This window comes from Clinocottus analis, unplaced genomic scaffold (genome assembly GCF_023055335.1).
Source record: "Clinocottus analis isolate CAN_PGR_092001 unplaced genomic scaffold, fCliAna1.0.p SCAF_18, whole genome shotgun sequence".
Classification (NCBI taxonomy): Eukaryota; Metazoa; Chordata; class Actinopteri; order Perciformes; family Cottidae; genus Clinocottus; species Clinocottus analis.
The window spans coordinates 6,113,978-6,131,757 of NW_027175909.1; the positions used below are offsets into that span (position 1 = coordinate 6,113,978).

At 42.5% G+C, this 17,780-nt stretch overlaps 1 protein-coding gene across 1 annotated transcript; it reads left to right on the plus strand.

Moving 5' to 3' along the window:
• Positions 1 to 2,385: 2,385 nt before the first annotated feature.
• Positions 2,386 to 17,493, plus strand: zmp:0000000991 (serine-rich adhesin for platelets). The gene is made up of 5 exons (XM_068582034.1): positions 2,386 to 2,455; positions 6,281 to 6,402; positions 6,868 to 7,054; positions 9,810 to 9,849; positions 10,414 to 17,493. The coding sequence occupies exon 5, from the start codon at positions 10,735 to 10,737 to the stop codon at positions 15,304 to 15,306; it is 4,572 nt and encodes a 1,523-aa protein (XP_068438135.1). The 5' UTR covers positions 2,386 to 2,455; positions 6,281 to 6,402; positions 6,868 to 7,054; positions 9,810 to 9,849; positions 10,414 to 10,734; the 3' UTR covers positions 15,307 to 17,493.
• Positions 17,494 to 17,780: the final 287 nt, after the last annotated feature.

The following is a 17,780-nucleotide window of genomic DNA, read 5'->3' on the forward strand; positions in this document are numbered from 1 at the left end:
ATTGTCCTGGTCTTTGTGAACCTTTTATATTTGTCTCTGCGTCTGCTTTGTCAGCGAAACTTTGAAACTTCCTCCACCTCTAAATTGTCCCTCCACCAGCTCTGATTCCCTCTGACATGTTGTTTCACCAACACAAGCAACAGCCACAGCCGGACGGGGGCGCTGTTCTCCGTCTTCATGCAGAAAGTGCATGAAACCAAAGCTGCACAGAGTTTCTCCAGCAAGGCCGCGCTCCTCCTTGTGGCACTGGCACCCAGCGGCGAGCGTGTTGCAGGCGTCATGCAGGCGTCATGCAGGCGTCAGCCAAGCTGTGAGTCTGCGGCGTGTCTGCGCAGGCGTGGCGCGTTGGCGACGTGTCTGCTGCGAGTGGCGAACAGCAGCCAGCAAACCTCATCTAGAAGCGGACAGGCTGAGTGGGTGGAGCCACATTTCCTAAACAGTTTTATGATTATAGTTTGGAGGAGCTGCGTTTTTTTTTCTTTCTTTTGTCAATACCTTAGTGTACAAATAGATAGATATATTCGATATATTTATATTTAATGTATTTTTGTAGGCTTAATACTTACAACATGCAGTATGACTGTACTACACTGAATATTGTTTTGCTACTACTACATTTCACTTCATAATATATTAAACTTCTATATTATGTATAGTGGAACGGCCATGACCATATCATGTGCAACTGGTATACTAGTAATTGAAAACACAACTTCCACGGACATTTTATTAAACTTTTTTTATTGCAGTGTCATTTTCCTCAATTTTTTTGGGTTTCATTCTGTCAGCTGAGCATGTTGTCTTGTTCATCTCCAGCTGCCATCAGATGTCAGACGATTGCCACAGAGTGACAGGTTGTGACAGGCTATCAGTAGGTGACAGGGTGGCTTTACGACAGCGTCATTATTCTAGCAATAGAAGACATTGAAAAAAAACATTCAGAAGAAGAAGAAGAAGAAGAAGAAATAGAAAGATTTAGTGGCAGTCCTGTGGGAGATTGGCACTTCTCTGATTATTCAATTCAAATGAGTTATTATAGCCTAAATTCAGAAATTACAAATTTGCCTAAGAGAGCTTAACAATCTGTAGACACACAATATCCTCTGACCTTTGACCCTCACATCGGTTCAGAAAAAACTCCAACAAAAAAACATGTAACGGGAAGAAAAAGGGAAGAAACCTTCGGAAGTACAATAGATGTCATGATGAAAAAGTTACAACTACCAAAAAATACCAGCAGCAGTGGATATAGTACAATAATAATGATAATAGAGCTCCTCCATTCTATGATCATAAAACTGATTTACGGCAGCTGACCTGTTGTAACAACAATGGGTGTTCCCAGGAAATGTGGCTCCACCAGCTCAGCTTGTCAGCTTCTCCACGAGTGACTTTTGCTTGCTGCTGTCCTTGCACTTGAATGGCCACTTGTTGCAAGCACGTCGCAAACTCGTCACGCCTATACGCAGACACGCCGCAGACACGCCACAGACACACCGCAGACATGCCGCAGACACGCCGCCCGGCTGACGCCTGCCACACGCTGGCCACTGGGTGCCAGTGCCACAAGGAGGAGCTCGGCCTTACTGCTGGCTGGCGCTTGTCACACGCTTGCCACGGACTTGCCGCTGAGTCGCCGCTCTCCTCGCACATGGCTGATGCTTGCCACACACTTGCCGCGGGCTCGCCGCTGCCAGTAATCACAGTTGCTGTCTCTTGAGTTTCTGGCAGGTGGTTGAGGGCGTGGGAGTACTGATGATGTGTCTTGCTCTGAGGAGTTAACTGTCTCCAAAAAATCTGAACGCACCCATGGCCATATTTCATTATTTTTTAGATTAGGAGCTCATGATTGTATGACATTATAACTCGAGTGGTGTTGTGAGTTCTGAGTTGTGCCATTCGTGGTATATAAAGTGTGTATGTTAGGTTTTGCACAAAACAAATCTGCAGAAAAATGATCCTAAACATTCCTAAATGTGCCATTATCATCTGGGGAAATAAGATATTTGATAATACACGCTTTGGGAATTTACCACAATGAATCTGTATCTCGAAGCATCAATTAGGTGAAGCTCTGATAAGGAAATGACCGAGGGAGGAGGAGAAGGGGGGACTCTTCAGGAAAAGGAAGCGGCCAGAGGTAATTATATGGTCGCGCTTATTCCGCTCACCTGACACTCAGGAGGTGTTGAACTTTCACCTCCTCGGTGACACATTGTCAAAGTGCTTGCCTGCAGTCGCAGGTCAACTGCGGTCAATCCCACACGGCATTGTTTTCAGGGCGCATCTTCTTGTCCATGTGAATAACGAGGGCTTACTAAACCGGTTGAAATAGGATGTCAACAAGTGACGCAGGAGAGCTGGAGCTCAGAGTTGGAGGAGGAGAGACAGCAACGCCTCTCCACGGGACAGCGCGAGCAGCCGGCCGAGCGACGCGGACTGCAACGACAGAAAGGTAGGCGCACAAAAAGGCCACTTTACCAACGGGTTCGTACGTGTCCATTGTTCGTGGTGCTTCTTATCGACCTGGCACATGTGGCTCGGTCCGTTTTATGTCCCCGTTTGCGTTCTGGAGACTTTTATTTCAGGTTTTAGCAGCGACGCGAGTTGTTACCTTGAAAGGAGACAAACCCTCTCGTGCCGAACTGCGTGTGTAAATATGTGGGTTTAAGTTTTCAACGCGTGTCTGGGAAATATCCGCGTCTCTGTCAGTCAAACGAAAGCGCCTCACGACTCATGACCAAATGTGAGTATATTCGGCTTTGAGCTTCCCATGAATGTGACGCTTCAACTCTTGGTTCACAGCTCGACATGCCGACATGTAGTGTTTTGACAGCGTAAAGGAAGCGGGGATAACTTGTTGAGAAAGTCGGATTTGCACCAAAGTATTATTACCAAAACTATGTTATTTGTGTTGTAATATTGGATACTTGTCTTCTCCTTGGTGTTGGTTTGACGCAATTTGACAGATGTTTATTTATTTTTTTTAAAAAGGTTTAGTTTGACATGCGCTTTTTCTAACTCGCGTTTACATGACGCATCTGGGCTCGAGATCACTTTCTGATATTTCTGATATTAAATATCGGAAACATCCGAGGAGATTCTGAGCGTAGGTTTTGGACTGAGCGCTGTGGCTGTTATGTAAGCCTGCCATGATCCGTTTAATGCCAAATTCCTGAAATGAGTTGTATGTGTGTGCATTTGCTCGACTCTAAACAAACACTGTAATCCAAACATGTCTTCTGTCACCCAGCATCATCAAGTGGATGTATTTCACTTCTATTTCAGTGGCTTAGCAGGCGAGCTCATACACGCACCTCCTGCAGCTCCACAGAGCCAGTGCCATGGATACACAACGCAGCTGCCTGTGCATGTTCAAAGCCCTGACTCTTTTGATTATCTGCACATCCTCCTGCTAATGCCATCTAAACCTACCTCCTGTATACCAACCTATAGGCCCAATAAGTAAACAGCTCCCCTGGGAAGTCTGATAGACGGAGAAGGTGTGGCAGCAAACCAAACAAGTTTCCCTTTGTCCTGGCCATTTCTGTTGCCGCTCATGCAGTCACCTTAAGTCATTAGGTAGAATCTTAGGAAGATGTTTAGGGTGTAAATCATTTGCGCTGGCTGGAAATATTACTTGCATTTGTCAGTGTTGAGTACACACCCACAACGAAGTACAGGCCCCGCTAATTATGTAAGTGGTTGCTGGCAGATACAGGCACACACACCCACAGAGAGGCGGACATCAAGCGAAGAACACACCAACATACTTGTATGAGACACACTGGGCATAATGGAGCTGCCCAAAGAGCCGGACAAAGATGGCAATTATGCATTGTATCACAAACCATCAAAACAAGCTGAGACAGTTCACACGGCCCAAACAACATGCACGCTACGTGACTGCAGCGCTGATTGGAGGTTGCAGTTTGTTTTTGTTTCACCACAACACATTTGGAAAAACTTATCCCCTAAAGCATAGGGCTGCAACCAACACAATATATTTAAATTAATCTGTCAATATGTTTTCTCCAGTAGCCGGTCTTTGCTGGACTCACCATCTGTAACTTAACGATAGTCAATATGCAATGATTTGGAAAAGCAGAAACACTTTATTGATAGACAAAATGTATTTTTGCTGATCAAATGTCACTGTTAATCCCAACTGGTGATACTTGTACTACTGGAACTGCTGTAGTAGTTCCTGAGAAGTACCTGGAGAACTTCATAAGTAGCACAGTTAAGTTTGTGGTTACAGCTTCTTCAATGTAAACATATTTGTTAGCTTGCTTCGTCTTCTATGAATATACATTATAACTCTTTGGGTTATTGACTTGACTGGTGGTAACACAACTTAAACAAGTTGTTTAAGTCAACTTGCACACTGGGAAATATTGTTTCTACTATTTTCTGACATTTGAATGAATGGATTAATGTAATAAATAACCAATGAGAATAGCACTTGAAAGGAGACCTAAACACGTGAAGAAATATATTGATGTTTTGGAGGAAAATCGGGACTCAAATAAAATATATATTGGTCACACTAACCGATGACTTTCCAGCTATCCAGACCGACTGCAGCCTGAGTCATTTATACCAACTGTTCCAGTTTATATTGTGGAATAAATGTTGTGCAAACAGACACTCAAAGTGATGCTGCAACTAATACACATTTTCAATATTGATGAGCCTGCTGATTGTTTTCTTAATCAGGAAATAATGTAATACCTAAGTTGACATTTGAATCCCTGGTTTTGTTTGTTTTGGATTAAGATGTCTTTTATTTAATCACACCCACAGCCACAGACCTGCTGAAAAGCCGTTAGGGCTGAAACAATCACTCGATGGGTTGATTAATCATTCAAATGAAAAATAATTGAAAAAGAAGCTTCCCAAAACATAACATATTGCTACTTTTATACCCAAACTAAAGGAATATCTTTGGGTTTTATACCTTTGTTTGGACAAAACATGCTAATTGAACTGAGTTAAGTGGGCATGGTTCTGACTGTCTTATATGGACTAAACCAGTCTTCTTAAGCCTCTCACTTCTGTATCTGTTGAGCTCAGGTTGTCAACATGAGAGGGAAACATCGTCTCAGCAACACTTACTGCTTCATTACCAAACATGGTGACCTCCAGGTTTACAAGCACTGAGAGCGGTGCGATGTTGTTCTTCTGCTGCCTCGGGAGAGGCAGGATTGAAAACACTCGGTACCCTCCACATGGAAGACATGTCGGCCTTGGCATCAAAGTAGCTGTTGGAGAGCGTACAGATCCTCCCTCCTTCCCTTTGTTACACCCTGCACCTCTCTCAAGTCATGTCATGTCGGCCCTTTTACAATGCCCAAGCAGAGATTAAGCTCTAATGAGTTGCCCCTGAAGGCAAGGTGGGTAGGGAGAGGCAGAGATGCTCCTTGTTATTATAAAAAAAGGTAAAGAAAGAAAAATCAAAGCGCTTTACTTTGTGATCACGCGAAGCACCGCAGAGTCCCTCATACAGCAAACCGCTGAATCGGAGCAAAACGAGAGAAAGGGATCCTGGAACGTGCTGTGACAGTTGTCCATTTAATTTGTTATGTTCAATGAACAACGGTCCCAGTGACATGTTTCTTTAGATAACCGCCTCATCTTTGTTCTGGTGTCATCGTCGTGCTCAGCAGTTGGCAGAGTAGTGACAGCGTTGGATGCAGCAGTAAATGTGCATGTGCATGTTTTAGTGACTGTGTGAGTGGGAGTGTTAGCGCTGGTTGTAAGAGAAAGTGTGGGGTGAGCAGAGTGGAATTGTTGTATAACTGCTGCTTATCAGTCCAGCACTAGCACTGATAAGAAGAGGGATGAACGGCTGTTTGGTTTTCCTTCGATGGACTAGTGACGCTTATTTAAATTGTCTATAACCTTTTGCTGGGACATTTTTGCCACGTGCGACACAAAAATAGACAGTTAAAACGATCTTTTGACGGTATTTTGATGTTGTGTCGCATATTTGTTCGACAGTGTCATGGAAAATGTAGTGGCTTGCAAATCTTTGTGAATTAAAATAAATATAAATGACATTCTGGCCATCGGGAAGGACAAACTCTTTGTAGAAGGAGCAGCAGCAGTAACGCTGTCTCTGTGGCCCCGGCTGCTGCTTTGTGGGGTGAGCTATGACCGGCGGGACGGCTGGAAACAGCACATTTGTTACATGTTTCCACAGGTGAAAATCTAAATTGATGAACCAAACGTTAGAATGAACTCCCTCATCTTCTCGTTTTTGTTCTTGTTTTTTTAGCGAACAGCAGAATGAAAATCTCAGTGAACGGTTCCAGCAGGAGAATCATGATGATGATAATGATGAAGAAACTGGAAAGCAGTGTCACCCATCAGCCATCAGACAGGAAGATCCACACAAAGGTGACATGCACACAAACACACATCAGAAAAATGCACAACCAGTATTTCTGTACACTTCATTATTCTATTTTATTTTTTGTTTTTTGGGGTTTATTTTACATGGACAATGCATACTGATCAACATTACACTGTGTGCGTCAGAGTTAGCCAGAAAGGCTCATTTTTATCTGTTGTCCCTGGCTAGTTTTTTTTTTAATGGCAGCCTGAAAATACATATAAAAAACACAATACAAATTCACAAAATTAAGTCAAGATGGATATATAAAACACTAGAGGCACATAAAACATAAACATCAAACAAGACAAATACTCATTTACACCAAATAGACAGGCAGGACAAACAGTGCATTAATGCTTGCACATCTGATGGGCAACAAGCCATTCCCTGGGGCCATGTTTAAATGTTTAATCTTTGAATTTACAGCAGTGATCAAAACATAACCCCCTATTCTGAATCTATTGCAGCACGAATATTAAGGACATACCGACTAAGCAAAGAGGAGGCCGCTCATTGTGTTGAGTCGGAGGTCCAAAACCAGAAGCCAACTGGACCTAGATTCACCTCCGGCGTCTTCCTGAGACTCTCCAGAAATACAGGCCTTGACAAGCCAGGGCTAAGACTCAAGAAGAATTCAGACCCATGTTTGCACAGGTAAGCAAGGAAAGGAAAAGAGTATTTCCCGAGCCGAGTATTAATGACACTCAGTGCTGATTTACAATTTGCATTTAATGAATTTATTAGCTGCTTGCGAGCTTAAATAAGTATTTATATTCCCTAAACTTTCCCAATGTGTGGTGGTGTTAAACTAGACAAACCAACGTCTGTGCTTAGTCACTGAAATCACAAGTCCTCTCTAACATTTAGTCAAACAGTAACTGAACCACTGAACTCTGTCTGCATACTCAAGAATGCGACACACTATCTTGAAGTGTCAGCTCTTTGTATTAACAAGGAAGTGGCTCCAGTTGTGTGGCCTCTATGTGACCACTGGGAGTAGATCGGACATGGTGTGATTATTCTGATTGTTTCGTCCATGAGTTACCAAGATGCACATATTTGTTAGTGCAGGGACTTCACACTACGTGCCCTGGTATCCAGTAGAGGAAGATAAAAAGATTGTACCGCCGTCTCAGGAAGCTTTTACTTTCCTTAACTTATCATTAATCATGTACTACCTGTCAGTTGTTTGTTTTTACCTTTCAGTACTTCCTCAATGCAGCAATAGAAAAGACATTGGAGGTCAATTCAGGTTGAACTTCTCACCTGGCGGAAAAACCTTTTCTTTATATATTATCTAATATGACTTAATTGCTTTTTGTCATTGTGTTTTAGAGACAGTTTGTATGTGCTGTACATTTTCCCTTGAGCATATTTGCCTTCCTGTATATGATGCAGTGTGTGCCAGAGATTGCAAACGCCTTATCAATAGAGGTCATTGATCAAACTGGCTTTATTTGTTCAAGAGAGAACACACCCTTTATAGTGTCAGCGTGTCATTTACAGTCTTTTGCCATCCAACATTACCCTTTAAAGACAGTTAGCACTGTGTGCGTGCGGTGCATGTGCATGTGTGTGCGTGTGTGTGCGTGTACGGTACGCCCTGCTGTGATCCGTGTGCTATCATGTTCAACACAAAAATGCCATGTAAGTGCTATCATAAATGCTTATGAGGTGTGACTTCAGTGCACATGTTGTGAGAAAATTGTTCAGTAAACTGTCAGGGAAAGAGAGACAGAGGAGAGGAATGCTGAGCATCCTGTTGATCAGCACTGTTGTGACAAATGTGAGACATCTAATCCCTCAAATGTGTCTCACAAAAACAGTAGTGAGCATAGGATGGCTGCCTATGTTATTACATTTCACTGTATACTATCTGTGCAATCAAGTTATGTAACCGTTTATTTTCACATCCTGACTATCAATTTCATAATGTTTTTAGCTGTTGATCCTGATGTGAATTTAATCTTAATGTGTTACGCTTAACTCGTCAAAATCTCAATATGAAAGATTGCACAATACACAACATCAAAGACTTTACACAGACATGGATACATTCCTCTCAAACAAGTTAAGTGGCCATGATATATCTCTGAAAGTATATTTTCTGTAAACAAGTACAACAGTGCAACTAGTTGATTAATTATCACCCTCAATTGTAAGTAAGGGATTACACCTTCATACCATGGTCCTTTAATATATTTTCATGCATCTTGCAACACAATCTAAAGTTAATAACAAGCCATTCACTCCATTTTTTTGTTCATGGGGGAATTGGCCATAAATATATAGACAGCGGCAAATGTGTATAAATTAGAAACATTTGAAGCCCGCAACAAACCGCTGGAAGATGATTTTCTATCAAGGACTATGGTAACGCTAAAAAATCTTTTGGTTAAACCATATGATTGTATTGGACCCACGCTATTTTAGCTGTAAATGTAATGCGCTCGTCCATGGTCACGTAGTTAATGTTTGCACGACAATGTGTTTCAACTTTAACACATTAGATGCTACTTCTTGTTGGAAAATAAAGTTGATAAAGAGTCTATAATGAGTCATGGGAACCAGACATCTCCTTCATACAAAAATCTAAATATTAAGTGATGTGTGTAGAGGTCTGCATGGTGATGCTGATGCACCGTTGGGTCATTTTTAGGCAAATTCATGAGGGTAAACGCAGTGGACCGCCCTGCGTAAAGACACCACGCTCTAGTGCATCACTTCTCACATGGATTTATCGTCCTGCTGCTTTTATTAGCCTTCAAAGCAGCTCTGAAAAGCAGATACTGTAAGAATCACCCAGAGGCTTTGCAGACTGCTTTTGGCTGCTGCATTTCCTGCTTGAGTTTGATTTAAATAAATGATTAATTTCTTAAGCATGCATATGTTGTTGCAGCACATTTACTGCAAGTATTTAGTAGCACATTAAATGTATTTTTATTTGAGACCGATCTAAAAATATTGTTCTAGGAATCTCTCTGCAGGTATGCACCACATTGTTGTGGTTGTTTTCATTGTGCCGAAATGACCCAGAAACTAAACTATGTCGTACCCCTGCCCTTTTTTCCAATTTTCTCTTACCTCCTTCATGTCCCTTTCCATGCTTGGTACATTTGAACCGTAGAGCAGACAGTTTAACTAGAACTACTAAGTAGGTTTCGATTATAAGTAATTACAGCCAATTACAGCGAATCAGAATTAAGTATCCACACAGACCATGGCAAACATATGTAATAACAAAAGTTTTGCAGCAACCATATTCATCATATCATTGTCTTTAGTGATTATATAGAGGGAAACTGTAAAATAGTTTGCATACCGTGTACTATGTCCCATCTGCAGTTAAATGACTGCGCAATACTATGACTAATGGTTTTCATGTCTTCCTTCTCATTTGTTCTGCCAGTTTAACTGAAACACAGCAGACTGACAACCGCAGCTGTCAGGTAAGAATTTGCTGGAATCATTACAACGTAAAATGTTATCTTAAAACAAACATATTTCCAAACAAACAATGCTTACAGTACCCAATACAAAGTCAATGGATTTAGAAATCCACAAAGTTATTATCTGTGTAAACATCTCAACGCAACATTGCATGGTCTTGGAAACATCGGAATGATTATTGTTTTTTACGCATTAGAAGGGACAGGGTGTGTGTGCTTTTGTGTGTGTGTCCTTGAAAATCTCCTGTGTTTTAAAAAACCTGTTTGACAAGACCTGAATCTCTTAAATAGCTAAAGCCTGGGAACATAAGCTTCAGCAACGCTCTGGCCTCTACCAGCACACAATTTACTATTCAGATAGCAGGCCACTGTTATCTACTTCAGCATGCAAGTAGTTTGCATTCATATGAAATTAAGTTGGCATATGAAAAGAGTTTGGCTTTAATGATACCACGGTAGAAAGCCGATATGTAGCAACAATGTACAGTTGTAGTTTGATATTGTGTGGTCATTTAAATTGTTAGATAGGCTACAATATCCATATAATATGTTTTCTCTTGACAGGTTAATGGACAAACCTCCCCAGCACACACCTCTGTAAAGAAAGCCAGTGACTCTACATTATCTGAAAATATACCATTTCCAACTAAGAAGAAAGAAGAGGTTTTTTGCAATAAACCAGAGACTACAAGTGACTTGAGCATAACTCATAGTTTCTCAAATGGGGAGTTTGGATCACATGAGTTTAATGGCTTGGACATATTTCCATGTGGGCCGCAACCAACGAGTGATACTACATCCGTTGAGTTAGAAGAAGATATCAAAGACCATACAAGGTTTGAGAAGCAAACTGTTCTTGGGGAACTGTCCAACCCTCCTAGAGCCATGTTGTCTTCCTCTGTGGTAACAGTTCTTGCTCCACACCGGAATGGCCGGCTAAAACGGACCAAAAGACCCGAGGTAACAGGTAATTCAGAAGCCCAGGGGAGTTTACAAGATGTGACAAACACTGCGGCAAACCGTGCCCATGAACGCTTTCAGGAGACTGGAGACAGCTCATTGACAGATGGGTCGCAAGCGCAACCAAGGGTGCCATTTCTGGGTACCAGGAGGAACACTGTGGGCTGGTCAACAAAAAGCGGACCTGCAAGCTTTGACTATGAATCTAAGAGGAAAATGATTCAGACTGCCTCTCTGGATGTAAACTTTGAAAGGATGAACAATAAAAATGTGTACCAAAACGAACAAAGGAGGAATCCACACACTGATCATCAAGGAGGATTGTCATCTTTAAGCTCAAAACCAACAACCAGCAGTATGCTTCTGTCTTTAAGAAGATTAAACTCAAATGGCATGAACACTAATACTGGCTCCCCCATTCCTGAGAAACATAGTTTGCCTTTAAGTGGTTTGCCACGGGATCAAGATGGAAAATTATTTACAACACACCTTTCTCAAACCTTTCTCAATAATAACAATGAGCAAGAGAGGTCAAAGGCTCTTCTTTCTCCATCGTCCATTTCTTATAGGAAAACTGACACCGGGTTGATATTTCCCCCATCCTCCTCCAGCCAAAGAGAAAGGAACACATTTGAAACATGCTTCTCTTCAGCTTCACCTACAAGCGAAGACGCACCCTTTTCCCAACAAGCTCAAAGTAGGAATAGGACCGATTCTAGTCTTTCATGTTTCAAACACGCATTTCCAATCGGAGGGTTAACAGAGAGACGAGAGAACTGCATGGGTTCAGACAAAAGTGCAAATGTATTCCCAGAGCGCTCTGCCTCTTCACCAAGACATTCGCTCCTAAAAACCTACTCTCTTCCTAGAAGGACCACCTTAACATCCACTTCCTTTTGGAAAAACGTTACCCAGGAAGGTAGTTTCCCTCTGACTCTCAATGATGCAACGAACATCAAAGAAAAATCAACTGCACCATTAGTTCCACCCTGTAATAAAAATAGAGACTTGTTCCCTCCAAGTCCAACTGACATCAACAGATTAAGTCAAATCCCCAAAAACACAGACAACAATAGCACAACAGAGTCAGTTCGCAAAGATAACATGAACCTTATGATGAAAAGACAGGGAGGAACTGACAACCTTAAACAAAGAATAGCTGAGGATTCGCCTGACCACAAATCAGACAGGCTTGTCAAACAGCAATATGGCTCCAATTTGAACAACAGAGAACCACAAAAGCCTCAAAGTTTGCCTGGTGTTTTGTCTTGTTCTAAAATTAGCAGAGCTACAGAGCAAACAATGCTGAGTCATCCCCTCAAAGATCTCAGCAGGCATGATGTAAATACTAGTTCATTTACAGCAAACGTAACTGAATTACCACCTACTTGGTTAAATCCCAAGAGCTCAAATACACCCACTGAGAGCAGCAGCAAATACAATAATGAGCATTGCACATCCAATACCAACAGCACCCCCACATCTTCACGCAACGCAGACTCTCAAAAGTTTACCAAACCATCTCTTCCTCTAGCAAACACTAACACGCTGAGTAGTCAAGCTCTTACCTCAAAAACTGTCTCTGGTCTACCGCTCAGCACAAACATTAAAACTACTTCCTCCGTCCACTCTTACCCGGTTGCTTCACGGACCAATATTTGCGCTCCAACATACACTGGCTCTTCTTCCCAAACACCCAAATTTACAGCCCATGCCACACCTCTTGGCTTTGAAAGAAGCTTTGCTTCTGTTCACAAGCCTTTCCACGCTGAAACTATATCAGCCCAGAACAGCCCAGAAAGTGACCCAAAGAAACCGCAATGCGTAGAAGGAAAGAGAGTGAGAAGAGTAACATGGGAGGACTCTGTGGATCTGAACCACTCTGAGCCTGCGACAGTTGAGAAGGCCGAGCTATTTCAAGTCCCAACGACTTCCAGCTCTCCGCAAGGCGGAAAAGTTCCATCCATCTTTTCCTTTCACAGATCAAGCAGTCCAACCACAAACTCATCTCATCTTTGCTCCCCTAGCCTAAAAACCTCTGGCATACAGGTGGGGAAAGGAGGGAAGTATAGATCCATGTCATCTGACTCTGCTGATTTAGCATCCAGAGAGCAAAGACTTAGTGACACTATGATCTTTGACCAGAGAAGACGGGACCTAAACACACCCAGACCGGAGAGGACACACTCAGCGGAGTCCGGCATACTTGAGGGCCGTTCTTCTGCTCCTCTCTCCCTCCCTCCTGACTTTTCAAGTGGTTATAAGCTTCGCTATAGCTCCCCACCTTACTCCACTCTCATGTCTACCAGGTCAACACAGGGAGAAACTAAGACTATATTACCCAGATCCCCCCTCTTCCAACAGTCTCAGTCAAAATATAAGCCACATCTTTCGATATGTACTGATTCAGTTGCAGCCATGACCTCGCCTACGTCCAAACCTCCTCTGCTACCTATCAACCTATCTTTGCCTTTCCAAATCAAAACCACCACCAAAGGAAATGTGAAGCGTGGGGTTTCAGAAACTGATCAAGTCAACAATAATCCCATCAAGAGCAACAGCCAAGATTGCCAGGATGGTCCGATATTACTTGTCGACAACAGACTTGATGAGGCACACAACTCCTTCTCAACATGTGTAACTGAGACACTGGTTTACAGTATTAAACCTAAAGTAGATACAGCTCCAGCTGCCTCAAGGAAGACCACACCCAAACCTTTGCAACATACCACAAACACTCAGGCTCCTGTGGAGACCAAGTTAAGTCAGTCACACAGAATCAAAAGTAAGGACGCTGCCGGAGAACCACACCGTCATTCAGATCAGAGTTCCAGTGGCAGCAGTTCAAGCTCCAGCGGGAGAACGAAGGAGAACGTACTGGGTTTAAGCAGATTTTTTTCAGTGGAGAGCAACACTGAACAAAGCCCAAAGAAAAGCCTGTTTGCACTGAAGAAAACTGTTGCCACACCACAGAGCAGTTTGTCAAGATCCCAGTCAGAGAGGGCCAGCAAGACTAATAACAAAATGGACCAGGTCCTTAACAAACTGAGACAAACATTCAGCACCAGGCGGTCTGATGACGATGTATTGTTTCCATGGAAATGGAAGCGAGCTTCTCAAACACCTTCTCTCAGTGGATCAAGTGATGTCAGTGATATCACTGTTGAGAGTCCCCAAAAGGTAGAGCAGCAAGAGCAGAAAAAAGGGATGCAGCTTAAGGACGATGAGAAGGGAGTAGAGGGTACCAATAGGTGGACAACAAATAACAGATACACTCTCATTCCACCCTCAGCTGCCCGGAGTACAATGGCAGAAGATGAGCTTTACATTTGGTCGGACGAATCGACTCAGCAAACTGACCAAGACGAGCAAACTGCTTGTGCAGAACGCATGGAAAGTCAAATCCAACCTCATTTCACAATAACCAGCCCAACAACACACCAATTAGACTTTTACAAAGACAACGGGACAAATGACAAACCAACCAACCAGTTCCTCTATTGTAGAGAGCCCAGTCCTGGTACGAGCCCTAACCCCTCTCCTGAATATCCCACCCAGTTCAGGAAGTCCACATCCAGCCCCAGGAGCCCCTTCTCCCCCTTCTCCTCTCTTTCCCCCGTCTCCCAATTTACCTCAATGGATGTTACAGATGACAGTGTATTCTACAGCCCGAAGCTACAGCGTCAAAGAGAATCCCTCTCCCCAGGTGAGCCGGGGGAGGGAATGCGCCTGGGTGGTTCAAGAAGAAGCCGGGCATCTACTGGTCCTCCAAGTCCAAGTCCAGGACGGGACACAGAGCGCTTGGCATCCTCCTATGCAGACTTAAAGTATGGCATTGAGCCTGGGAGGTCGTTTTCTGTGAGTTCGGTACTGTCCAGTCGTCCCTCAGGACCGGGGCGCATCTCCACTGGATCCAGGTTCATGAGTGTGGGTGACCTAACTGACTCCGCATTAGCATGTCGAGACACTCGCAAGGACTTAGATCAGTGGTCTATTACTCCTGACTGGACCACAGAATATGATCGCCAGCACAGCAAGGACCATCGACTGTCATTTTTCCCCAGCGACCCTGGTAAAATGAGATCAAGATCTCTTCCTCGATCACTGACTAGGCGCTTAGCAAATTCAAGCTCAAAAGTCTTCGCTTCTCCACCTGTAACAACGACCACCTCAAAGTCAGCCCGCCTTTGGAGCCCTACTTGTCACTTTGCATGGGATACAGAAGGTCCACCAACCCCTCCTCCAACCCCTCCCCTGTCACCTGTGTCCAGACGCATGTCAAAACCTCCCAGCCTTTCCTCCCCAACCTTCCCCAGTTCACCGGGAGCATCGCAGCAAGTGGACAACCTGTCCCCCAGAGGGCTTTTGCCCTCCAGAGGGTACGTATCCAGCCTTAGTACCTTTGAGGAGTCTTCAGACAGCAGCTCAGACACAACAACAGATGATGAATATTACTTAGAAACAGATGAAGACAAAGAAAAGGAGACAGAATTGTGAAGGCAGAAGCTTTGAACCATCCCACGTCAAGTCTCTGTTTCACTGAACTTCATTACATACAAGAAGAAAGATAGATCAACACATATATCATATTCGGTAAATGGACCTCCGCTGCTTGTCTCCTGTTTTTTGTTCTATGCTCTCTTATTGACACAAAGGAGACTATTGAGGCCAATAGAGACATTTTTTACCTGCATGATTTGCTTTTCAAAGGTGGTTTGTCAAAAAGACATTGAATGAGCGAGCATGATATTGTCAGCAAAGTTTTAAAGACAGTAATGGATGTACAGTATACTGTATGTAACAGCAGAACTGCAATCTGCATTGTTTTAACATTTATAGTTTGGACAGTTGCATGGCACCAGTGAGGGATGTACATATGTGTTGATGTTTTAATGATCAAAATACAATGTAAAGTTATAATTTAACACTTTTCTTTATGTTTGCCTTTCATCCTGCTAATTAAGTCATGTTGATACGTGTGCTATCATGTAATATTTCATTGTCTGTTTTCTTCTATGTTTGAAGATTGAAATGAATTATGGTAAATGTTGTAAGCATAACGCAGATTTATTTTCTTAGTGTTGCATTTAAAACATTTTGTTAAAAAGTTTTTTTTAATTCTGAGTTGATATGTAATCATACTGTATCTTACAATTCAATATTTAATGTCAAACATTATAAAGTGCTTTATGCAGTGCTTGCTCTTATTTGCACAGTGACAATCTAAAGTCTTAATATATCTATTTTATAAATAAATGTAATATTTCCAGCAATAACTCATTTTTTTGTACTTAAGTTTGTGGTAAGTAGTTTTGCTTAAAGTTAAGAACACTCTTGCTGCTGATTTATCCAGACTCAGCGTGCTTTCTCATCGCAGTGTTTACATGCCATCCTGAGTGAAATGGTATGCTAAATATTGGCACGACAAACAGAAGATGTGAAGCCCGGGGCCACATTCCAGCCAGCAGGGAGGTTTCCAGTGACCATAATAATCACAGTGCTGGATGCCATCTGTATTGTGTCTGCTGTTAGGTGTGGCTTCAACAGTTTCATATTATTCAAGTGGGTGTTTCCCTTGTTCTTGACTGTGGCAACACATAAACTGTTATGGTGATGGTTAGATAAAACATCCATTACACTGGGCGGCTTTAGTTGTAAAATTGTTGCTGCATGTTTACTCGTCATGTACTTTGTGTACTTGTCCGTCCCTTCACTGTTTAGTTTTTACCAGAAAGACATTCACACGGAGACAATACAATCTGCTTCGTATTATTAGCCGTGACTTCAACTGGGAACGGCCTTATAACTTCACATCATGTCATAGTCCTCAGAGCAATTATATTGAGTCTGTTTTTCCATCCTATGTCATATGTCATCAATCAAAGTGCAGCAGTGAAACACTTACTCCAGCCGGCAGCCTCATTAAGAGCCCTGCTTCCCTGAGTAAAGACTTGTGTAGGGCACTAGGCTGATAAGAGATGCCGACAAGAGACTTATCTTGTGTTTTGTATCCTGATACAGACCACAAGCGGCAATATTTAAGGGCTGCTATGGCTATTTGTTGAGTCTTTGTGAATGTAGCCAGATGTACTTGGCTTGTATGTAAAGTCCGCAGAAATGTTTTCTTGTGTTAAATCCGCTGAAATTTGTCATTGAAGACCTTCCAAATCAAACAACCCAAGTACACACGAGGCAGACTTGTGATCATTTTATTTTTAAAAGATGGAAACATTTAGTTTAAATAGATACTTTTGTATTATTTCTCAAAATGTGGGTGGCTCCTTCCATCTGAGCTACGTTACTTAAACCTGTAAAGCTGCATTCTCTGCCGTATGGAATTGAAGTTAATGGACAAAACAGTAGTATCAGCTTTCACTAAATAACAAACAGCCTTTTCTTCTCATGGAGAGTTGATGCACCTGGAATGGTCGTGTGTGTGTGTGTGTGTGTGTGTGTGTGTATGTGTGTGCGTGTGCGTGTGTGTGTGTGTGTGTGTGTGTTGTACATTTATGCAAGAATAGCTTTGAACAGTGATTTGAGGCACAATAATATTAGCACATATTGTTATGGAGCAGTGTAGTCAGGTTGTATTTTGATATATTAAAGGTTTGGTTTATGTGTATGTTTTGAAAAATGATTTTATAATTCTGAGAAATGTTGTTTTGCCTGTTAACCACCACACTGGACAGATATATTGCTTCAAATAAAATATCCATTATCATGGAGAAATGTGTCCTTGTGAGTGGAGCTCTTTGACCATCTAGTGGTTGTTCATTGTAGTTACTGTGGTTATGTGAAATCATACTCGCCACCCATGAGGACTAATTCCACACTGTGTGGGTCATGTGACCTACCATCCTCGCAATAGCATTATTGTAGGATGAACGCTGTGGGCAGCTGAACAGAGCTGAAAGGCTCGTCAGCTCTGTTCATGTTGAAACATGTAAAGCAACCTTTTGAACACAGTTCTC